Source organism: Rhinatrema bivittatum, chromosome 1, assembly GCF_901001135.1.
Source record: "Rhinatrema bivittatum chromosome 1, aRhiBiv1.1, whole genome shotgun sequence".
NCBI lineage: Eukaryota > Metazoa > Chordata > Amphibia > Gymnophiona > Rhinatrematidae > Rhinatrema > Rhinatrema bivittatum.
The window spans coordinates 252,690,916-252,715,537 of record NC_042615.1 but is presented as its reverse complement, the minus strand read 5'-3'; the positions used below and the strand labels follow the sequence as shown (position 1 = coordinate 252,715,537).

The following is a 24,622-nucleotide window of genomic DNA, read 5'->3' as shown; positions in this document are numbered from 1 at the left end:
TCTCTAGGTGGCAGGCAGGTGCTCTTACCACTAGGCTGCTCCTCCACTCCCTCCTTTGGAGCTGTCATTCATTTTTCTCCTTTAAAGCAGAAAGGAAAGCAAACAGTATTGTTTCATATCTGTTGTGCTGCATTGTTTGGATGACAAAGAACCAGGAATCTGGTGACATAATTTGAATAGCAGAAATGCTTAATCCTCACTCAGTAGCTGACAGGTGGTGTTCTTCGAAATACAGACTGCACACAGCGCAGGCACTTTTTAAAGTGAAGCCTGAGCATTGTTTCAGCTCCAGCAGAATTGTTTCTTGTTAAAACAGCTAAAGGTAAATATTTAGGTACCTTTTGTGAGTTCTCATCACTAACGTGTTCCCACGCTCTGTGAAGCCATCCTGTGCATCTTCTGTCCTATCTCAATACCGTGAGCCCAACAGAACCTGCGGTCACCAGGCCAACCCGAGGGCGCATCTCCACCAGAAGTCAAACTCCTCCCCCACCCGTAAGGTAATGCCACCAGGATGTTAAAAACCTCATCGGAAAAGGCCGAACCTGGCGGAAGGGGTGCGCACTTACTGTCTGAGCACAAAGCCTGGCAGTGGGAGGGGTCTTCGTCAGAGCTCAGAGGTGCGCACGCCCACTCATCACAGAGCCTGAGTGGATTGTTTTCAGGTATAAAGACAGCAGGACCGTGTGCCAAACTCTCCTCCCAGTGAGTAATAGAGAGAAGATTAGCAGAGACCGTCAAGGTGCAAGAGCCAGCTTGTAAAGCTTTAGAAAAGGAACACACCTAGCTCTCGTCCAGTCACCTACTCATGACAGGAATGCACAGAAATGAAAGGCAAATATATATTTATGTAAAGTGAAACCTTTTTATTGGTCTAAATACATTAATACCTCAAGAAATGTATATTGTATTTAGTCCAATAAAAAGGTATTACTCTCTCTCTCTCTATTTATATGTTTTTATTTGTTAACCTTCATTTCTATACATTCAAGTGGACTAACACAGCAGCCAAACTATTTCACATCAGGAAGTCTGCATGCAGTCCACAGAAATAGTGAAAGGGATGAATATGCTGTCACGGGCAATCAGGAAGGCAATTTTTTTCAAAGCCATTTCCAATTAACCCATGGTAACGGGGGCTGCAAAACTTACCCAGAGGCATCCCTAGGGGTGGGGAGAAGGCGGGGTAAGCAACAGCTCATCTATTTTGTGCCGTTTGACACCGCACATGTGATATTCATTGGTTTCCAACAGAGAAAGCAGATGCAAATCTGTGGCTAATTCTTCCAAGGGGGAGGAGTGGGGTCAATAATGAAAGCAAAACTGCCCATGTAATTTACCTATGATTACTGGTGTGAACCCCGTGAGTAAAGCATACTTATGGGATTTGCACTAATGTGGGCTGTTTAATTATTGCCTACAATGAGTGCAATTTTCTAAAGCCATTTACTTGGGTAAATGGGAATTTACTGTTTGGCCGCTGCCCGCCCTGTCTAGGCATAAAAGCATGCACGGGGCTGAACAGCATACGTGTTACCTGCAGAAAAGGTCAGCCTGCTCTGCGCTGGGGCTAGATTAGGGCAGGCAAAAATGCCAAACCATGCAATGTTGTTTTGAAGGGAAAGAGTAACCACAGACAAGCAGGTACATATTTGTGCAGGCACATTTTCTATAGGCAATTTTCAAAGCGAATGGCCACTCATACTTTCCCTTTGAGAAATGGTGCAAAGTCAAGGGGTAAATCCCATGGACTGTGCAACTTATGTGGTAAAGGTGTGAATACAAAAAAAAAAAAAAAAGTATCAATTGTGGTATTTGTCATTTACAGAAAGGACAACAGGAAAAGCAATGCATGTGCCCTTGTAGCCTTTATTGGGAAGGGCAGCCTAAAATTTTGGACTTTTAAGGTTTTCCATCCAATTTTTTTGAAACTAGCAGGCAGGCATCAGCAGCTGAAGGAGTGGCACACTCCAAGGCAACGAGAGGTGGGAAAAGTAGTGGCATCAACTCCCCAAAGCACTGATAGAATGGTAAGGCAGAAGCAGCAGTGGCATAAACAGCCCACGGCACCAAGAGAAGATAAGAGCATCAGGATCAGTGGCATGAATGCCAAGTGGCATGAAGAGGAGCAGGCGAGACTAGGGATGTGAATCGTTTTTTGACGATTTAAAATATCGTCCGATATATTTTAAATCGTCAAAAATCGTTAGGGCCACGATACAATACCAATTCCCCCGATTTATCGTTAAAAAATCGTAAATCGGGGGAAGGGGGAGGGCAGGAAAACCGGCACACTAAAACCCCCTAAAACCCACCCCCGACCATTTAAATTAAATCCCCCACCCTCCCGAACCCCCCCCCCCAATGCTTTAAATTACCTGGGGATCCAGCGGTGGTCCAGAATGGCGGCGGTCCGGAACGGCCCCCTCAATTGAATCCTGTTGTCTTCAGCCGGCGCCATTTTGCAAAATGGCCGCCGCAAAATGGCGGCGGCCATAGACAAAAACGATTCGACGCAGGAGGTCGTTCCGGACCCCCGCTGGACTTTTGGCAAGTCTTGTGGGGTCAGGAGGCCCCCCCAAGCTGGCCAAAAGTTTCTGGGAGTCCAGCGGGGTTCAGGAAGCGATTTCTTGCCGCGAATCGTTTTCCGTACGGAAAATGGCGCCGGCAGGAGATCGACTGCAGGAGGTCGTTCAGCGGCGGTCCGGAACCCCCGCTGAATGACCTCCTGCAGTCGATCTCCTGCCGGCGCCATTTTCCGTACGGAAAACGATTCGCGGCAAGAAATCGCTTCCTGAACCCCGCTGGACTCCCAGAAACTTTTGGCCAGCTTGGGGGGGCCTCCTGACCCCCACAAGACTTGCCAAAAGTCCAGCGGGGGTCCGGAACGACCTCCTGCGTCGAATCGTTTTTGTCTATGGCCGTCGCCATTTTGCGGCGGCCATTTTGCAAAATGGCGCCGGCTGAAGACAACAGGATTCAATTGAGGGGGCCGTTCCGGACCGCTGCCATTCTGGACCACCGCTGGATCCCCAGGTAATTTAAAACATTTGGGGGGGGGGGGTTCGGGAGGGTGGGGGATTTAATTTAAAGGGTCGGGGGTGGGTTTTAGGGGGTTTTAGTGTGTCGGCTCACGATTTTAACGATTTTCACGATAGTTTACACACCCAAACGGCAACAATACGATTCCCTCCCCCTCCCAGCCGAAATCGATCGTTAAGACGATCGAGGACACGATTCACATCTCTAGGCGAGACAGCAAGAACAGGCGGCAATACCACCACAGGGGAACTAAGAGAGGGTCAGGCAGACAGCAGGAGCCATGGCATCAACACCCCAAGGCACTGAGTGAGAATGAGAGAAAGGAGCAGGACCACAGTAAAAAAAAAAAAATCCCGCCATGCGGTGCTTCCTTCATGTGTTTCAGTGGGGAATGAAATGACAAATTAAATTTTGTTACCAGTTCTGTTTTATTTCAGATACAAACACCACAACGTGAAACAGCTTATGTCACTGATGTTTCAATGTTGTGTCAAAAGAACAACACACACACCCCCAACAATTATTAGACAGGCAAACTTGGGAAAACCATCACTTAACACTGGGAGTGAGCAACAAGAAACAGATCTGCTCTATGAGATCTGCCCAGTACTTCCTAGTGACTGGGGCTGGCAACTGTTGGAGACAGTATGCTGGGCTCGAGGGGGATTTGATCTGACCCAGCATGGCAAATATTTGGTTTTATGTTTTTGTGTTCTTACTAGTGGCTGTTTTGATAATTGCCTCTAATGATATAAGAATTGAGAAGAAATTCATTTCTAGAAAGACACAGAAAATCCTGACTAGTAAACTCAATGTAGCAATCCCTAGGTCTCCACTATCTAGTTGGTCCCTAGCTCCTTCCATAGGCTAGGATTTTTGTAGTTTGCAGACCATCCCTGCAGGCACCTCTGCAGAGTTTTGTCTGGATTGGTCAGCAGTGCACTATAAAAGCAGGATGTGCATGAGGTTTGTTGTGGTTTCTGAGCGGGACATTTTGAGTAGCAGGAGAGTTTTTTTGAGGTTCTCCTCATAGTTGGGCTCTCTGTCTGATACCAGAGGAAAGTGGCTTTTCTTTGTGGAATATGAAGAATCAAAGAGAGTTGTGGTATTTTCCCACGTTGGGCACCCATCCTGGATCCCGGGAAGAGGTTATTTTTCTATTGTCCAGTACCTCATAGTCTGGAAGGAAAGTCTGAACAGTGCAGAGGAGAAGTTGAAGATGCTATGACTCCCTCCACCCAACTAAAGAAAGGACAGCAATAACCTGACAACGAATACCAGAGAAGAAGAGAACAGTATTTTTGCAAAGTTTTGTTCCAGTTGTTTTGGGAGGAATTTTTTGCCACCAGTTCCTGCCTAGCAATAAGTAGGAGAGTTTTTTGGACTTTGAACATTTTTGGGACTTCTACCTCTAGAGGTCCACCAGTAACATCAGGAATAGAGTTAAGGAAATCCTTGCCCTACAAGGAGCTCACTTTCTAATATCCAGAGGGTTTTGGTTTGCCGAGTGCCTGCCATCCAAAGGGACACTGACCCAGCTTACCAACCTGAGAAAGAGGACTGTTTATTTTTTTTTGTAGGAAGATTATTTGGAGAATGTTTGTTGTGAATTAGACTTTGAGTAATTTTGTTTACAGTAAATTTTTGTTAACACACCCCACCACAGTGTCCAGCATCTTTCATTCAGTGTCAGAAGTGCCCTCAAGCAAGGACATCTCAAGCGTGAGTATGGTGGAGAACAAGAGCTCAAAGACACAGAGAATTTGTGAGGATTCCCACCCTCATGAGCCTAGGGCCCCTGAAGCTTTATCCTCATCCCTACTGGAATGGACTTTGGCACCTGGGGCTTTGCAGTGAACTGTGAAGAAAGAGAGAGAGTGGAGAGATACAGAAGTCAGGGAGTAGAAGTGGCCCTGGGAGCAGCAGTGAGCCCCTGCATTCTGGGAGGTCCCCGAAGAGCAGTTCTGAAATTAATCAAATATGTGAGGTCAGTATTCAGTGGCACAGTGAGTAGTCAGTTTATTCAGCTAACATCAGCCAGATTATTTGTCACGGATATTCAGCAAAGTTCTGCCCATTAGGTGCTCCTCTGAAGATAAAGTCCTCCTAATTAGCAGGATAAACTTGTCCAACTAACTTTGGGACTGTTCTCCGGCATGACAGAACTTAGCTGGATAAGTTATCTGGCTAATTATCTCTACCCCGGAGTGCCACCAGAATGCTTCAAATTTCTCCGGCTTTCATCCAGTTAAATGGTTCGCTGGATAAATCAAAGGTGGTCAGAGAGATGGGAAAAACCTGCAGTTTGTCCTTACCGTCTATAGTGAGTTTACTTCTAAACTTAAGAAAACATAAACAGCTCAGGAATTTACCTTAGAACAGGGCTTCCCTAACCTGTCCTGGGGACCCCACAGCCAGTTGGGCTTTCAGGATATCCACAATGAATATGCATGAGATACATTTGCTTACCATAGAGACTCAGTATATGCAAATGCATCTCATGCATATTCATTGTGCAAAAGTAATGGACCTTATATGTCACATGGAAGAATTTTCAAGAGTGTTGGAGAGGAGTCTGCTCTCATGAGACTGATGACATAGGAAAGTGCAGGCAGGAGGTTCTGGAAGCCAAATTTAGGCGGTTAGGTAGGAGACTCAAATTCAGAACCTCCAGGGCAGCATTCTCAGAAATGCTCCTAATTCCCCATACAGCACCCCAGAGGCACACAGAGCTGCAGAGTCTCAGTGCTTGGTTGAGACAATGGTGAATGGTAAGGGGAAATGTCCCTGTTCAACTCTGCACTCGTGCTGGGGGAGTTTCAGTGAACTCAGGGTGTTTTAGAATTTAAGGTGCAGATTTTATATTGGGATTCTGTCCTATCCTGCATAGACCTCAGACTTCACTCCCATATAGAAGAATTTTCATTAATTGATGGTCTCAAATAATTTTAGTGGTAGTTTTACTAGCTGGTTAAAACTAGCCAGGGGTTTCTTTGTTACTTAGAATGCCCTTCTGTCTAGAGATGCCATTAACATGCATGCGCAGCATCTTGTGACAATGGTGAAGAATGCTTGTAGAGCTGCCTCCTGCTTTATGAGTGAGGGTGTCCTGTTTCTGAATGGATGGACTTTGCCGGCACGCATATGACCGATTATGCACGTAAATCCTCTGGATTTATGCGCGTAACCTTTTGAAATTCCGGCCCTATGTGTTTAGAAAACTCCCTACATCTCCTTACATCTCCAGTAGAGGTCCTTAGCTTAAGACTTAATTTTGGCAACATAAACAATGGGGGATTTCAAATACCCTAACATTGATTAAGTGAATGTCTCATCAGGGCATGCAAGGGAGGTAAAAGTTTTAGATTCCATAAAGACTGCTTCATGGAGTTTTGGAACTGTCAGGGGGGAACTACTTTAGACTTATTTCTCAGTGGATTGCAGTACCTTGTGCAAGAGGTAATGCAGGTGGGGCTGCTTGGCAATAGTGATCACAATGCAGTCAAATTGATAGAATTTTGGTAGGAAAAATATTAAGTTCAACTACTGTAGTAATATTCAACTTCAAAAATGGAGACTTTGATAAAATGAGAAAATTAGCTAGGAAGAAACTAAAAAGCACATTTAAAAGGGTTAAAAATTTATAGGAAGCATGGATCTTGTTTAAAAATATCATCTTGGAAGCCCAAATAAAATGTGTTCCATGAATTAAAAAAGGTTAAAGGAAGACCAAACAACTGCCATCATAGTTAAATGGTGCTGTGAAAGATCCTATTAAAGCTAAAAAGATATCTTTTATAAAATTATCATTATTGTTTATTTATGACATGCTTTTCCAATCAAAAAAAAGTTCAAAATAAGTTACATCAAATCTTCAATAATGAATCAAGTAAACAAGAATAGTTACAGTGAGCTAAGATAATATGAGAATAGGAAAGAGCATAAGCACTGGCTAGGGAGTAAAAGGGGCACTCACAGATGTCAAAGCCATTGCAAAAAAAAAAAAAAAGTAAATGAAGTCTATGATTTAGTCTTTATTGAAGAGGAAGTTGGGGAGATAAGAACATAAAAATATAAGATATGCCATACTGGGTCAGAACAAGGGTCAAGCCCAGTACCCTGTTTCCAACAGTGGCCAATCCAAGTCACAAGTACAAAATATCAGAGCCATTCTTTGAAGGTGATGTCAGAGAAATGGAAGAAAATCATTGTTAAACTGGTGGATGTACTGAAGCAAATTGACAGGCTAAATAAAAAATCATCAGGACCTATGGAATTCACACCAGAATCAGAAGAAATATGAGATTGCAGATCTGCTTCTGTTAATCTGTAATATATCATTAAAATCTTCCACTGTGGTTGAAGACTGGAGGGTAGCCATTGTAGTGCCATTTTTTAAAAAGGGCTCCAAGGTGATATGGGTAACTACAGACCAGTAAGCCTGATATCAGTGCCAGACAAAATGGTAGAAGATATAGTTAAGAACAGAGTTAGTGGGCATATAGATAGGCATGGTCTAATGGAAAAAAGTCAGCATGGCTTTTTACATAGGGAAGTCATGACTTGCCAAAACAAGATTTCTTTGAGGTTTATAAGAGTGCGTGTTATAGTGCACCTGGATTTTCAGAAGGCCTGAGAGACTCCTCAGGAAATTTTAAAAAGTCATGAGATAAAATAAAAAAAAAAAAGTCATGAGATAAGAGACAATGTTCTAAAATGGATTGGTAACTGGTTAAGAGATAGGAAACTAACAGAGTAGGTCTAAATAGTTTTTCTAATGGAGCAAACTGAAAAGTGGAGTGCTGCAGAGATCTGTATTGGGACCAGTGTTTAACATATTCATACATGATCTATAAAAAGGAGCGGTCAGATTTACAGATGACAAAATTATTAGTTAAATCATGAGCTGATTGTGAAGAATTGCAGAAGAACACTGTGAGACTGGGAAACCGGGCATTTAAATGGCAGATGAAATTTAATGTGGACAAGTGAAAAGTGATGCATTTAGGGAACAATAATCCTAATTATATGTAATCCTACCCCGGTATGCATGTTCTGCACCGGTGGGACCATAAAAGAATTTATAAGTTCTTTGGGGCAGGAACCCTGACTAGCTCTTTTCTGAGCCTCTTTACCCAGGGTGTGGATCCTTTTTGATGGGGGCAAAGGTTTACTTTCAGGGCCTAGTGTGGGGTTAAGTTCCTTCTGATTGTCCCTAGGAGAGGAATGATTTTTCCTTACTGCTCATGCTGCATGCCCAAATAAATACACTGGATGCACTGGGTTGGGGTCCAAAATTAAAGTTTTTACTGACAAAATAGTTGCAAATGACACAATAAGTATGTTTCCAGCACCACAGTCTTTTCTCTCCTTGGTTATAGTCTTTATCTCTATCTGTGCAGGAATCTTTCAAACAGGCAAGGGATCCGTCTACCCTCTTGGGTTGGGTTAAATGGAGGTCCTCGTTGTCAGGGTAACCCTTAAGCTGGTCAGGAAAACCCCTTCCAAGTTGGCCAAAAATCCTGTCCCCGGGGGTGATGACTCCAGATGGGTGTCCTCAAATATCTTTACAGTTCTTTTACTCATGGCTAGCAGCTCTTCCAATTCCTTAGATATATCACAGACCCAGTCTCTCCTCTGGACCCTTGATGGAAAGGATGCAGCTATCTTACCCTGCTCCAATGCAGGAAGGAAGGAGCAGCCAAAATAATCTTCCTTCTGGATGTCTCAACTTAATGTCCTTTTCCCTTAACCGAAAATAACATCGGAGTTACTACTTGCAGCAGGTCACCACCTCAGATCAGCAAGTTTTCCTTATCCCTGGGCTTCTCCAAACTCAGGGATCCTCATTCCCTGAATCCTGGAAAGGCCCAGGTGTCCAGCAAGGCTCCTGTCACGAAAATCTCAAAGTCCCAACCAGCTAGTGAGTAGACTGGAAGGAGAAACCCTCCTGACCCTGGTTCAGGATCCACAGGCTGGGTTAGCCTGCTTCCTCTGACTGGGCCTGAGACATAAAAAAAAGGTGAAGCTCCTCACTGCCTCCTAACGCTCCAAAAACTATAAAAGGACTGCCCACAGACTCTCAGAGAGAGCTGTTATAAAGCCTCTCAGGGGGAACAACTATTACCAGAACCCTCAAAGGGAGGAGCTGAATCCGAATGCATCTTCCCCTCCCCCATACACTAACCTGTTCTATCTGGCATTTCCCGGGGCTTACTGGTAACCAAGAGGATGGTCGGGTTAGATATGTACAATACAATACTTGGCTCCATATTAGAGTTATTACCCAGGAAAAGTGCCTTAGGGTCATTGTGGATAATACGCTGGACTCCTCAGCTCAGTATGTGGCATCAGTCAAAAAAGCTAATGGGAACTATTCTGAAAAGAATGGACAATAAAACTGGGAATATAATAAGGCCTTTATCAATCCGTGGTGTTGCTACATCATAAATATTGTGTGAAATTCTGGTCACTGCACCTCAATAAAGATATAGCAGACCTGGAAAAATTGTGGCGAAGGGCAAGAAAAATGATTATGGGGATGGATCAACTCCCTTATGAAGAAAGTCTAAACAGGATAGGGCTCTTTAGCTTGGAGACGAGACGAGTTAGAGGGGTAATGATAGAGGTTTTTCAAAGTTCTGTTCGGTATGGAACAGTTATTCACACTATCAAATAGTGCTAAATCTAGGGCAGTGCCCTGAATAAATAGCATATTTGAAACAAATTTAAGAAAATACTTTTTTCAGATAGTGCATAATTAAGCTATGGAATTTATTACCAGAAAATGTGGTTAACATTGATAGTATAACAGAGTTTAAAAAAAGATATGGAGGACAGATCCATAAATAATTGTTAGCTAGATAGGCTTTCATTTCTCCCCCTCCTAATGCTTACAGAGCCCAGCTTTCGAACCAATCTGTGATACAGCTTATTGCTAGTATTTTATAAACCGTGTGGTGGGAGCTACACAGTTTATTTCTTCTCCAGAAGTATGCATATGTTTTTTAGTGTCGCACGGATTTTAGAAGGCCTGTGCGTGTAAGATCTGAGGTTTACGCGCTTGGCCGGGCCTTGCGTGCGCCGAGCGAATTTTCGAAGGGGCTCAGCCACGCGCATAAACCCTGGTACGCGCACAAGTGCTGGGACTCCTCGAAGGGGTGGGCCGGGGCGTGTTCTGGGTGGCGAGAGGCAGGGCGGGGGGTGGGCCGGGACAGCACCATTGAATGCTGTCCTGAAGACTCGCATGCTGGCAGCCAGCCAATGCGCACAACTTAGTTCAGGTCAGGCCCTGAGGTAAGTATGAAAACAAAAAAACACTAGGATAGATAGGTAGGGTTTGGGGGTGGGGAGGAGAGAGGAAGAGGGAGGGAGTTTAGGTAGGGGGGAGTAGGGAAGTTCCCTCCCAGTCCGCTCCCTAATTGGAGCGAACTGGGGAAGGCCCAAATGCGGTGCCGCGTGGAAATTGCGAAGGTTCCCCTCTTGTGCATGCCACCCGCACATGCATGGGTGGATTGTAAAATCTGGCGCACATATGCACGCGGCCACCCAATTTTATAACATGCGCGCCGGCGTGCACATGTTATAAAATTGCGTGTCCATGTGTGCGCACCAGGAAGTGCATGCACGTTATAAAATCTACCCCCATTGTGCATATATTTCCAATGCAATAAAACATATACTTCATTTACCCATTGTATAAAAATATACTTGTCTATTTTACAAGCAAAATAGTGACACTGCATGATTAAGCAGAGGCGGGCGTTTTATAAAGTATGCATGAGTACTTGTAATAATCAGTTTGAAGATACCTTCACTAGTTCACCCGCTCCGCTTCCAGTTCCCCTAGAACCTCTAACATTTCACCCTGAATTCCAATCAGTTCTCCCAGACCTCCCACCCAGAAACTGCACAGACAAACAAGCCCTATTTCACTTGCATTAGTCAATTAGTGGGTGAAAAAAAGTGTACAAACAAGTTTGGTAAGTTATATACTGTGAGGTGAATTTTAAAAGCCTGGTGCACACATTAATTAGGGGGATTTCAAAAAAGGGTGGAGCCTGGGAGTGGTCTGTGCAGGGCATGGGCATTTTGGGGCATGAACCAGAGACGTGCACATAAATACTCACATGCCCTGAGGTGTGCTGAGGTCCCCTGCCACATAACTTTTCTTCTGCTATAAATGACATGGAAATTAAAAAACTAAAGAAAACTACGCAGATCTGTGGGCTTTAAGAGTCAGGGCTAACTGGGGGGAGTGAAAGCTATTAACTAGAGGATTTTGGGGGACTTCTCTGTTAACTGGACAAACTAGGGATGAACTGGTAAACCTGGGAATGGTGTTGGCCCAAGCCCCTTTTAAAATCTCCCAATTTGTGCGGTGGAAGCAAGATTTGTATGCACATTCATGAGCCCACTTAAAAATCGGTGCACATGTGTGCGCGTCAAGACTATGTTATAATAAGCACATATACACGCGTATGTTATAAAATGGCCACGTCCCTGGACGCGGGCCGACGTATGCATGCAAATGTGCACCCACACGCCAGTTTGAAAGTTACTGTCCTATGTATATCTCTTAAATATAGCAACTACTTTGGCTCTATATGAGAAGGCAGTATATGCTCAGGGTGCGCTTGTCTTGTGTATATTTTCTTAGGTATTTTTTTTTTTTTGCTTTAAGACCTTTTTCTTTTTCACCATTATTTGAGGTTTTTTCGTGAGTGTGTTACAACTTAGTCTGTTTTGTCTTACATATTTTGAGCATTTACTAAGTTTGTATAACCTCAGATTTTCTGTAAAATATGTATATATTTGAATTATTGTTTAAATTACAATAAAAATAAAGTAAAAAAAAAAAAAAAAGCAACTAATGCACTTACTTCTGAATCCCACTGCAGAATGCCCCAAAGATTGCCTTTTTTTCTCAGTAAAATGTTCACATGAAACTGAAAGTATATGCCTACGCAATCCTGCTACTTTTAGAACCCTTTTGAACATTACTTCTGCAAAAAGCAACATGAAACAGACTTTCCTACTGGAATTTGGTGAGCATTTCCAGGCGACCCAGACCCTCCATTGGCAGAGACTGAATACTGGGCTCAACTGACCATTGGTCTGACCCAGCTTGGAATTTATTTTGATGTTATGCTGTCTGAAGCTTGCGATCCGCGTACTAGGTTTTTAAAAGTAAAGACACATCTTGGGAACTTCAAAATCTGTGAGTGAATTGATTCTTCTTGCAGAAGAAAATTCCATTGCTTGCTCCTCACAAGAAGGCTGTTTCTCCCCTACAGATAGATAACCCTCGGCATGCTAGTTGAGAGAAAAATGGCCAAAATGGGACAGACCAAAGATCCCTCTAACCAATTGAGCCCATATGCAAGACCATTTCCCTAATCCTCAACCTGATGTTCTCTTTTCCTGACATTTTCCTTTTCAGCGCAGGAAGCTTTACATCAATAGGGATGTGCATAGGAAAAAGTTTATTTTGTTCTTTTTTTGTTCCATTGTTGTTGTTTGTTTTCATTTATTTTGTGTTTTACTGTGTGCTAAATCATTTTAGTGCTTACTAAACCCATTTAGTGTGCACTATACCGTTTATCATTTGCAGAAATACAAAACCAAAACGATTTTTTTTTCCTGTCATTTCAGATTAGAAAAAAACATGAAATGAAGCAACAAATGTTGTTGATGTTTTTCTTATTTTAAACAATTGCACATTCTTATGGAGCAGAGGTGAGGCTGCTCTATCATATCTCAGAAAGCTTTATTTATAAATGTCACCATCGCTTTAGCTTCTCCAGTTTAGCCACCTTAGCCTCGAGTCACTAACTGTACTCCTTCTTTCAGGGTTACAAGCAGTTTGTACATTATACCCACATATCAGACCCTATCCAGAGGACAAATAATGATATATTTTACATTCCGTGAATCTTATTAAATGGGAATTTTAGCTTACCTTAATCAGATCTGAACAGCAGGGTTTAGCTCTCTTCCTTTAGACTGACACCAGCAGTGAAATTACCGATCTCATTAAATCTGACGCTCCCTTCTGACGTACCTGGTTCTGCAAGCTCCTTCTTTCCCCAGGCAAGCAACTTTCAAAGCTGTAAATTATATTTAAGAGGACCAACATATTGTGCAGTATATTTTACCATGCAAATACTGAAAAAGACATAGGCTAATCTGATCAGTGTGAAGCGATTCAGATTCGTGGGATTAACCGATATAAGAGGAATTGATCAAGGTAAGTCAGCATTCTTATTGGGTCAAATTTTTTTCCATAGAGGCAGGAAAATGCAGATTTATGTATGTTTTGTTGCTGTTTTTAGTTGTATAACTAAGGATGCTGTTACTGTACCCCACCTTGAACTCTGGAAAGGCAGATAAAAAAAAAATCTTTCAAATAAATAAATAAATACAATTTCAAAAGACTAAATTCAGAAATTAGCAGGTTAAACATAACCAGTTAATTGGAGCGGACCGGGAGAGAACTGGGGAAGACCGATGATGTGTCTCCGTGCGATTTTTGCTTTAGTCTGCGTCCCCTTGCACGCGCCGCCCGCGATTTTATAACAATGGCGCACTGGCGCACAGGTTATAAAATCTCACGTCCTTTTTTTAAAATCTACCCCAACACTTCTAAGAAGATAACTTGTGAATATATTTCTGAACCCCCATCCTGGAATGTCCTTAAACCATTTCTTTTAATTCCTGTTAACATGTACTCACGATACTGCAAGTGCGTATGTTATCTCAGAGTTATAAAAGAAGATGTATTTGCATACATGCTATTTATGTTGTGCATTTGTCCTAATTATATGCATACAACCTATGCGAAACCCTTTGAAAATTACCTCCCTTGGAAGTAAAGGCCCGATTTTAATTGGATTGCGCACGTAAAAAACGGGGGTCACACGTGCGGCCAGGCCTGGCTTGTGCCGCACGCATTTTAGAAGGGGCCCAGTCACACACGTAATCCTTGTTATGTGCAGAAGTGCCGGGACCTGCAAAAGTGGCGGGCCAAGGGGGGGCGTGGTCTGGGCGGGGAGGGACAGGACGGCGTGGTGGTCCGGGACAGTGCCATTAGCCTCTATCACAGGGATGTGTATGCCGGCAGCAGGCCAGTGCGCAGAGGTGACCTCTGCTCTGGAAGAGCAGTAACAAAAAAAAGTGTAAGGGGTCAGGAAGGAGAGGGCAAATAGTAGAAAGGTTTGGTTGGGGCACAGGGAAGCTCCCTCCCAGTCTGCTCCGTAATTGGAGTGTATTGGGAGGGAACTGGGGAAGCTCTACTCGCGTCGCCGCGCGTTGCCTTTTAAAATCCCCCCCCGCCCCCGTGCGTGGAGGAGACCACTCGCCCATACATGAGCTCATGGATATTAAAATCCAGCCTGCTTATATGCGCAGGAAACGTATTTTATAACATGCATGTGCTGACGCGCGCATGTTCGTCCATGTATGCGTGCCGGGAACCGCGTACCCATGGACGCGTGTGCGAGGTTTTGAAAATCCGGCTTTAATATTGTGACTTTACACATAAGGATGTCAGCAAATATGCACAAAATATTCACCAAATAGCAAAGCAAATTTATGTGCATATATTCGCTTTCTAAATTATTTCACAAAAACGACCTGCACACAATTACACCTGTTAATTTGTGTTTAGAAACTTTGCACACATATTTTTGAAAACTGAAAAGTATGCATTTAAGTCAAAATACTTCCATGTCTCAGCCTCAGAAATGCCTCTGCTGAGTCCAGGTTATTAATGTACACACTTACAGGAAATATGTATGCAAATTTACTGGCTTATTGGGCAGGCACTTTTATTACAGTTGCTATTTTATCTATGTAAATGCCTTGGAAAATTACTCTCCCTGTAACTTTAGCTAAAAATTGCTTTGAGCACAAATTTATTTTTGGATGTATTGCAGAATATAAATTGAATCATCATCTATTTATTACACACTTTCCCAATTAGCAGAGCTAAAAGCATGTTACAACTTTAGTTTAATAGCATATGATATACCGCCCAAACATCAGAAGCATCTGAGCAGATTATGATAAATAAAATAAAACACAATCATATATAAAAGAGGTTATAACTGGCACTGCCATCTCCACCCCGTCACAGCACCCTTACAACCCAAACTCCACCCAATCAACATAAATTGGTGCAAAAAATAAGCAATTATAGCAGCATGCCTAAACAATTAATTCAATTTTGAGATAACCTCCCTAAAACTTGTTAAAAAAAACCAGGTCTTGTTTTCTAAACTTCCCATAGTTTAATTCATTATGTATGTCCAAGGGGATAGTATTCCATAAAAATGTGGCCTGATATGAAAATGATGTATATCAAGTCTAAGTAGTTCCTGGTGAGTAGACCAGAAAACACTCACTGGTCTATATGGAACTAACAATCCTGCCAAATTTTGGGAAGACCTCTAGGTAAGCTTTAAAAATCAGACTATAAATATAGCAAAAATATTGAAGAGAGAGAGAGAGACTCTTTACAAAGCTTTCATATAAGTAAACTATTTATACCACTGTAGGAGGGGCAACTAGTAACTCAAGGTGAGGTTTTGGTGGTGGCGTAGGTTTTGGGGGGCAGTTTTTCATGCCCAGTCAGAGGTACGAATTGCACAATACACAACAGTAAAGATTTGATGTGATTTTGAGTGAGGAAAGGTACACAAAGATGAGATTTGTATAATGTACTCTTGACCTAGCTTGATAGCAGCTAGATAGAGAGTGGCAATACTTCCCCATGATAGTAGGACACCTCCTGCAAAAAGACATCACAATTTGATCAATCTAGGCCTAATTTTGGTAGTTACTCTATGTAAGTTAGTATAGTTAAATGCCAGTATATATATATTTCCTTTTGGCCTAATTTTACATTTTTATTTATTTATTTATATTTATATTCCGCTTTTTTGCACTTATGTGGACATTAGTAGTTAAATTTTTTTTTTAGGTTGATCTAATCTTGTTTTTCCCATTTCTTTATTTGAAATCTGCCCTCTTCTAGCAAAAGTCCTGGTTTCCTCTGTCCAGCTGACCTTTCACTTTTATTGTCGTTATCTTAAGTTTCCTGCTACTTTTCTGATCTGTACAATAAGGAAGAAAGGAAAGACTGGTTTTCTTAAGACAGATGGTTGATTAGATAGCAATCATACGCTTAACTGTTAATTATCCAAGGATTGTGAAACTGTAAGAAGTATACGTCAGTGGGCATCAACTCATAAAAAATGGACATTTGAAATTGCAAAGACTGCAAAAAACTTATTGGTCTGAATGTGAGACTTTAGAAAATGAACTATGTCAAATCCCAGTCATCGGAAGCAAACTATGTTGAATTGGAAAAATGTCAGCATCTTGCATGAACAGTGTCACGGCAAGATTTACGTTGATTGATTTTGAAAAGTATAAGCAACTAGGAGACAGGTCTTGAAAAAACTCATTTTTGAAAGAACCCACGCTTGAAGAAATTTTTACTTACTAACTAGTTCACTTACACATACACAGCTGTGCATAACTGCAGTAACAAATAAGAGAGATTCATAACACTAGTGAAAAGACTAACAGCAACATACACACATAACTGTTGTAGCATCCATAGCGGCCTCATCATCATCAGAAGCAGAGTGAAAGACCTGCATGAGAGAATCTGAAGACATCTGGGAAGAGATAAATGGCCACTGGCAATTTCCAGTTCCAGCTTATGGGTGAGAAATTTCCATGAAGGGTGGGATTTGTAAATGGTTTTTTTTATTTTAAAATAGATTTGATCACACATTTAAAAGGTGATTACAAGGAGTTTAAGGTAACAGGCCACCAAAATCTACCTTATATTTTCAGGGATAGGTTTAATTTAGAAAGAGGGTTGCCGAGATTATAGTATGGAGAATTGTTGTTGGACTGTGACAGTTTTAAGTCAGACTGGGGTCACTGAATTTGACAAAATGATGTGCGATGATATATCTTGTCTGCTACTGTGAAATATATTTTGTCAGGAAGCTTTATTAATAAATTTGGGTGACTTATTATCTTTTATCTGACTAACAGTGTGGTTTACTTTTGTTGTATTTGGTGTGAGGTGGTGCCTTGAGATAAACGAGGTGAAGTTTATTAGAGTAGTCTCACATCAAATTAGTGGAAGAGATTTGAAGGTGGATTTAGGACAATTCCCCAAGGTTTCTTCTCTAGTACTTTATAGTTAGGGGATACATTTCACCATTTGAAAACTGAGCACCTAAATTCAGGTGCCTAGTTTCACAAGGAGGTTCAGTGAGAGGGTAAGTAATTGGGGTAAAATTATGCATGGAACTTTAGATATTCAGCTGGACTTACTCAGATAAGTCTGTGGCTGAATATACCCTGACAAAGTTATGTTAGTAACTTTAGATTAGGATGGACATTTTTCTGACAACTTGTGCCTAAACTTTAGCTGGACACTGCTCAATATCTGTATGTGCCAGCTCGAGTTAAGCCCCACTGCAAGAATACCTCCAGGGCCACTTCTTATCCGGTAAATTTTGGGCAAGCCATGAGTTGTGCACACAAAATATATTCACTCTTTGGTAGGAAATCTTAGCTTTACTCTGGTTAACTCCAAACGTTATCATCGACCTGAGGTTGCCTGAATTTAGGTGGCCAAAAAGTGGGTGGGTTCAGGGTGGAGTTAAATCAGGAGAAACAACTTAGGTGCATAACGCTGATGCTCAGTGCTAGATTCTTAACTTAAATGACCAAGTATAGAAAATGAATAACAGACCTAAATATAGATGTCCAAGTTTAATAAATTTCAGATGAAAAGTTTCTTAAGCTGACCATGAAATTTCTTTTTGAAAATTCAGTCTAGTGGGTGCAACCTGTACTTTGTACCTGCATGCATTCCCCATGCATACTTACCATCCTAATCTAACCCCACCCTTCTTTTTCCTGTGAACAGCATGTGCAAGTTTAGCCGCAGTGAGTAGGAGACATTTTTCAAAGGCCCTTTTTTCATGGGTAAAGAACTCTATGGAGGCAATTTTCAAATCTGCCTGCACAGATGCAAGGGTACTTTCACCAATGGGCTTTGCACCAATTTTCAAAGGTAAAGTCCATACATACTCTCACTTTGAAAACTGCATTGGAAAAAAATTATGTGTAGCTGTGTTTAATACTCACAGAATTGAAAATTGAAAATGTAATCTACATGTACTATTTTTCTCTTCTGTCCCAAACATGCCTCTAGGCCAACCAATATTTTACTCAGCTGAAAGTACTTTTAGCCAGGGTAAAGGGTAGGCAGCTGATTTACCCTGGTAAGTCGGTACTTACCTAGGTAAATTGCTATGAAAATTGCCTTCATGAATAAGGCCCAACATGGGAAAAATTTGGCAATTATAAGAGCCAGAAAAGAAACTGTGGCCTCTGAAGTGGATGCTTTAAGCACCTCCAGTTGCTATCCAGCTGCGGTTCTATTGTGCCTGCTTGCTTGCTCCAGGATCATTCAGCTGTCTGGAAGCTGTGGTGAAAAATGAGGGTTCACAATACAGCTCAATATATTTCCTCATTTAGTCATCATTAGGGTTTTATTTCACTGTCAATGATGTTCTTTAACAAAAGCTCTTTTTTTCTGTGTTGCTGGATAAATATACAAGAAGAAAGGCCAGAGTAATGTTTGGTTGCTAAGCAACTGACTCTGGCAATCATTTGTCTGTGATCAATTGAGCTCATTCATGAAGTTGTAAGGAAGCTGGTATAGGAATCCCAAGCAATATGCTCCTTAAAAAAAGAAACATAAAAAGACATAGGAACACTAATTGCCAGAGAGAGAGAGGAGAGAGACAGAAACATATGCTTAGGCACAGGAATTTAGAGCAGGGTCTTCCTTAATAAAAGCAGTGACACAGGAAGATTCTTTCTAAGAGAAAGAGATCCAGAGTGATATACAGATAGGCAACCCTGCCCTCTGCCCAGCCTTCACCTCCCATCAATTTCCAAGCAAACAAAGAGAGGTTACTAGGGTTGCCAGCCTTCAACCATCACGTTTCCAAACACTTGGAGATGCTGATGAGGTTTACACATATGTGACATTTATTGCCACTCTTCACCTATAGAAAAACATAGAATATAATATCGGATTAAGGGCCCTTCTAATCTGCCCAAAATACTTCCTGCTACAGTGCCAGTTGGTCTCTGAATTTCCCCGCAATTCTTTGCATTTAATACTCCTCTGGGTTGGTCCCATGCTTTCCTTAACTGTTGTTTTTTGCCTCTAACACCTCCACTGGGAGGCTGTTCTACACATCCACCACCCATTCCATAAAGAAATATTTTCTGATGTTAATCCTTGGATCCATATTCGGCCACTATGCTGCTGAGCAAGTTAGCCGGATAAATTTATCTTGCTAATTTGGCTGAGATTCAGCAGCACAGCTGCGTGGTTGAATATACTATGCTATTTAATAGCTGACTAGCAGGTCTAACCTATCTGTCTAACTTAGGTCTGGATTTATCAAAATGCACTAAGTATCGCATGTGATAAGAAAAGGGGTGTGTTTTATGGTAATAGGCAGTTTAACGCAATTTGCACTAATACCTATGCCAAGTTACCGCAAATTGTGATAACTTTTTCACACTATGGGGATCATTTATCAAAGTGCTATATGGTGTTTTTGCATGCAAAAAATGCCTTTAATGAATATGAAATGAGAGAGAGAGAGACTAGTTATAATGCCCTCATCCTAGGTAGGTATTTATTTCTCTATAGGAGGCCCACCTAGTAACTCGAGGTGAGGTTTAGGTATTTGTGTAGGGGTTAGGGGCCACTTTGACATTCAAAGTGAGACATACGAACAGAACAGTGCTCTCTTGTGAAGATTTGATGACCTTCAGAGTGAGGAAACTCACCCAAAGATGAGATTTGTGCAATGTTCTCTCAACCTAGCTTGATGTTACCCAGGTAGAGAGTCCATCAAGCTAGGTTGAGAGAACATTGCACAAATCTCATCTTTGGGTGAGTTTCCTCACTCCGAGGGTCATCAAATCTTCACAAGAGAGAACTGTTCTGTTCGTATGTCTCATTTTGAATGTCAAAGTGGCCCCTAACCCCTACACTAATATCTAAACCTCACCTCGAGTTACTAGGTGGGCCTCCTATAGAGATATAAATACCTACCTAGGATCTAGGATGAGGGCATTATGGCTAGTCTCTCTCTCTCTCTCCTTGTAGAAGCACCCTGATAGCTAGGCTAGCTCTCCAGGAGCTAAAAACAGCATCTACAATAAAGCCCTATTGTACAGCTTTATGAAAATGTGAAGTTAAAGCTGTGCAATACAGCTTCACAAATCACACCCCAAACTCCTCCCTTTTTTCTGATTTGCATCTCACCATGCGTTATGGTGCTTTTGCTGGCATTAAAGGCGTTTTCGCATTCGTTAAAGGGGCTTAACGCATGTGAAAATGCCTTATAGCAATTTGATAAATGACCCTGTTAGCCAGATACGGCTAAATATAGCTCTGATCTTGTTCCACCCTTCACTTATCTGGTTAACATTTTAGCCGGATAAAAAGTTATCAAGATACTTGGTGGCACTAAACGCAGCCAAATATTGAAACAGCGCCACTTAGTAGGATAAGTCTGAACTTACCATGCTAAGGAGGCACTGAATATATTGGCTTCCTTAATTCTATCCTGTTGGAACCTCGAATCATGATCACTAGTTCTCAATCTTCTTTACTCTGAAAAGATTTTTTACCAGCCCAGGGATGAAATTACTATTTTTTTTAAATGTTTAAGGTCTCTGATTGAATCGTGCATGGAAGACTGTTAATGACACGGAATAAATGTATCCAGCACATATTGAGTATAGAGTACCTACCAAAGAGCACACTAAATTGTATAACTGTAGGGGAGGATTGGATGCTAACCTGCAGCTAGAGAACTAAAATCAAGGCATTTCTGAACATTTTAACCTTCCCTCTTTTTTTTTTTCTGTATGGTACCCTAATAATCTGTACAGTCGGGAAAAAAAATCAGGACAGTTGGCATCCCAAGGAGTTACAGATATGGATCTAAACAAGCAACTCTCCTCCCACCCCTGGTTAATAAGAGGATCTCTTTTTATTTATTAGACTATTAAGCTTAGACACACATAGGCATTGTGGAATTGTGAGGCAGTGCCCCTAGTGTTCCCCTATTTTCCTGTGCAGAACCAGGCTAGATTCCTAGTCCACCTTAAATCCATTAAGGAGAGTATGCACTATGGGCGGGATCCTGCGGGGCAGGTGGGGTTCAGAGGGCATAGCCAAAGACTGGGGAATAAGAGCTGGGATCCAGGTGGGGATAAGCAGACTAGGTCTGAGGTCTCCGGGAGGAAGGCAGCTCCTGTATGCAATACTGTCCAAACCTTGAGCTGAGACGAAGCAACACACTAGGGATGTGCAGAGCAAAATTTTATGTTCATATTTTTTATGTCCGAAAGGGGGTCCCACTTGCGGCCAATATGGACATAAAAAAAATCCAATGAGTTGGGTATATGTACATATGTGCAAAAAAAAAATTTAAACCCCCTCACCCTCCTTAATCCCCCCCCCAGACTTACCACAACTCCCTGGTGATCGAGCGAGGAGTGAGGACGTCATTTCTGCAATCCTTGGCGAGAAGCATGTGACGTCGGTGGCACGTCGAGTGACGCGGCGTCACGTGATTCCCGGCTCGTTTGCGCCGGACGGCTCGTTCGGCCCAAAAAGAACTTTTGGCCAGCTTGGGGGGGCCTCCTGACCCCCCCAAGCTGGCCAAAAGTTCTTTTTGGGCCGAACGAGCCGTCCGGCGCGAACGAGCCGGGAATCACGTGACGCCGACGTCACGTGATTCCCGGCAAGTTTGCGCCGGACGGCTCGTTCGGCCCAAAAAGAACTTTTGGCCAGCTTGGGGGGGCCTCCTGACCCCTTCAAGCTGGCCAAAAGTTCTTTTTGGGCCGAACGAGCCGTCCGGCGCGAACTTGCCGGGAATCACGTGACGTCGCGTCTGAGTGACGCGGCGCCACGTGATTCCCGGCTCGTTCGCGCCGGACGGCTCGTTCGGCCCAAAAAGAACTTTTGGCCAGCTTGGGGGGGTCAGGAGGCCCCCCCAAGCTGGCCAAAAGTTCTTTTTGGGCCGAACGAGCCGTCCGGCGCGAACGAGCCGGGAATCACGTGACGCCGGCGTCACTCAACGTGCCGCCGACGTCACATGCTTCTCGCCAAGGATTGCAGAAATGGCGTCCTCACTCCTCGCTCCATCACCAGGGAGTTGTGGTAAGTCGGGGGGGGGGGGGATTAAGGAGGGTGAGGGGGTTTATATTTTTATTTTGGCTCAACAATCGCGATTTCCCACATATCGAACATATCTATGTTCGATATGTGGGAAATCCGATCGTTTATGTCGAATCAATTTTTTAAGTAAAAAAAAAATATGAGTTGCGTTTTACTAATGCGGTCAATCCGAATGCACACCCCTACAACACACTGTAAATAAGAGTACACTGTTTGAGGGGAAGACAGTATATTACTGTGCATGTGTGAAGTTATAAAAAAGTGTTCCTGTTTTAAGAAGATTGGAGTCAGACTGCATTCTGTCTCCAGGCCTGTGGGAATCACGGCTCGTTCCCTCATATGTCATGCGTGGGATTTTTCTAAGCTTTGCACAGACAAACCCCAGCCTTCAAGAAAGTGATTGTTTGGAGTACAGAGAGAGTTGTGAAGAGGACCTGTGGTTCTAAAACTAAGTACAGAGCACAGGAAGTGCAAGAGTGCATGACAGTTTGTAAATGGGTACGGCAGAAGCTACTGTGAAGGTTTAAAGTTTCAGGTAGAGAGGAAACAGTGTGTGGGCCCGGTTTCAGGGACAGCTAGAAAGTTTAGGTAAAGGGAGAAGCCCTGCTGGGAGATAGACAGGCATTTAACAGTGAGCAAGCTTTTGCTGGTCAAGCGGGCTTTTGTTTTACTTTTTGCCTTGAAAAGAAAAGTGAAAGAAACAACGGTGCAGCAGGGCTGTACTGAGCAGGGCAGGGTCTTGGGAAGCTTCCAGAGTTGGCTGAAAGTGCTTCTGTTGAAGGAAGCAAGCTGCTCCGCAGCACTAGGTGTGTAGCCAGAAGGAAAAACCTGGAATGGAGTAGTCAGGTTATGGCAGCAGCAGAATGCAGCAGTCAGGGAGCATGACAGAGGCCTTGATCCAGACTCTCCAGGAGGGAGATAAAAGGTTACAAGAAAGCCTGGCAAGGAGGCAGCAGACCTGGGCCATCGTCAACTTCTATGTGGCGTGGAACCTCGTAGCCTTGTCAAGAAGTGGTGACGCAGAGGGCAAGGGAGGGGGCATTACAAAATGGCAGCAGCTTGTCGCTCAACTACAAGAAATTTCAGCAGAGATGACACAGTGGGAGGAGGACCGGAAACATGATGCCAAAGAGAATGCTAGGCTAGTGAGCGAGCTGAGAAAACCTCCGAGCCTGCCAGAAGCAAGGCCAGAGACTGGCACTACAGATCGTCATGAGGAAGACACTGCAGGGTGCCCAAACATTACCGGGAGTCCAGGAATAGCTCCTGTGAGAAGGAGGCTCAGAAGGAGCCTCCTTCTCACAGGAGCCCCTCAGGAGCCCCTTCTGAGCCCCCTTCTCTGAGGAGCTCCTCAGAGAAGGGGGCTCAGAAGAACCCTGAGAAGGGTCACAGAGAGCCCTAAAGAGAGTGACACAGACTGCCCAGGAGGAGGCAGTGTTGAGAAATTGGAAGTCGGCACTACAGGCAGTCTGGATGAAGACCCTGTGGGTTGCCCAAACACTTCCGGGAACCTCAAGACAACTCCTATGAGAAGCCATGAGAGAGAGAGGGCATGGAAAGGAAAGCGAGAGATGCTATGCGAGCCCAGAGGTTGGTGCTGTGGAGACCCCAGTGAATGAGGCTGCAGAGGAGCCAGCTACCGGCAAGTAGGCCAGCTATTGGCAAGTGGCCAGAGTGTACAGAAGAGGAGACTGCGGAGAGCTCAGAGGGAGGCACTGCAGAGAACCTGGAGGAAGAGTCCACAGAGAGCCCAAAGGGAGGTGCTGTGGAGACTCCCAACAACAGAGGGTACAGAGGAGCCAAGGAGGGGCTCTATTCCAGAAGCCAAGAAGCAGGCACAGCTGATGATAGAGGAACCAGCACTGGTGGTTCACCAATTGGTCCTTATAGTTCCTCTGAGGTGGAATTCAAATCCAGAGTCAGCAAAGGACTTAACTAAAGGACTGGGGATGTGCACTGCATGAACTGCACATGGGATAGTGGTTGTGCTGCAGTCAAGGGTAACCCTAAGTGAAAGGGACTGGGAGGTCGTGGATTCTCCTGGATGGGATCCAGGAGGGAGTAGGGACACTTGGCCCTATGTGAGGCAGCATCCCTAGTGTTCCCTTATTTTCCTGTGCAGGACCAGGCTAGACACCTGGTCCACCTTCAATCCACTAAGGAGAGTATGCTCTATGGGCAGGATCCTGCGGGGCAGGTGGGGCTCAGAGGGTATAGCCAGAGACTAGAGGATAAGAGCTGGGATCCAGGTGGGGATAAGCAGAC

The 24,622-nt window shown here is 43.3% G+C and overlaps 1 protein-coding gene across 4 annotated transcripts in view; it reads right to left on the bottom strand.

The window, feature by feature from the left end:
- Window positions 1-13,065, bottom strand: part of CHL1 (cell adhesion molecule L1 like) — a 244,933-nt gene extending 231,868 nt beyond the window's left edge. For 2 of the 4 annotated variants that reach the window (XM_029593449.1, XM_029593476.1), the window contains exon 1: window positions 339-526. In XM_029593449.1, coding sequence (XP_029449309.1) covers window positions 339-355 — 17 coding nt within the window. In that variant the 5' untranslated portion in view covers window positions 356-526. Of the gene's footprint in view, window positions 1-338; window positions 527-13,003 lie in introns of those variants that run through there. The other 2 variants (XM_029593458.1, XM_029593467.1) reach the window with 2 other exon arrangements.
- Between the last annotated feature and the right edge of the window lie 11,557 nt (window positions 13,066-24,622).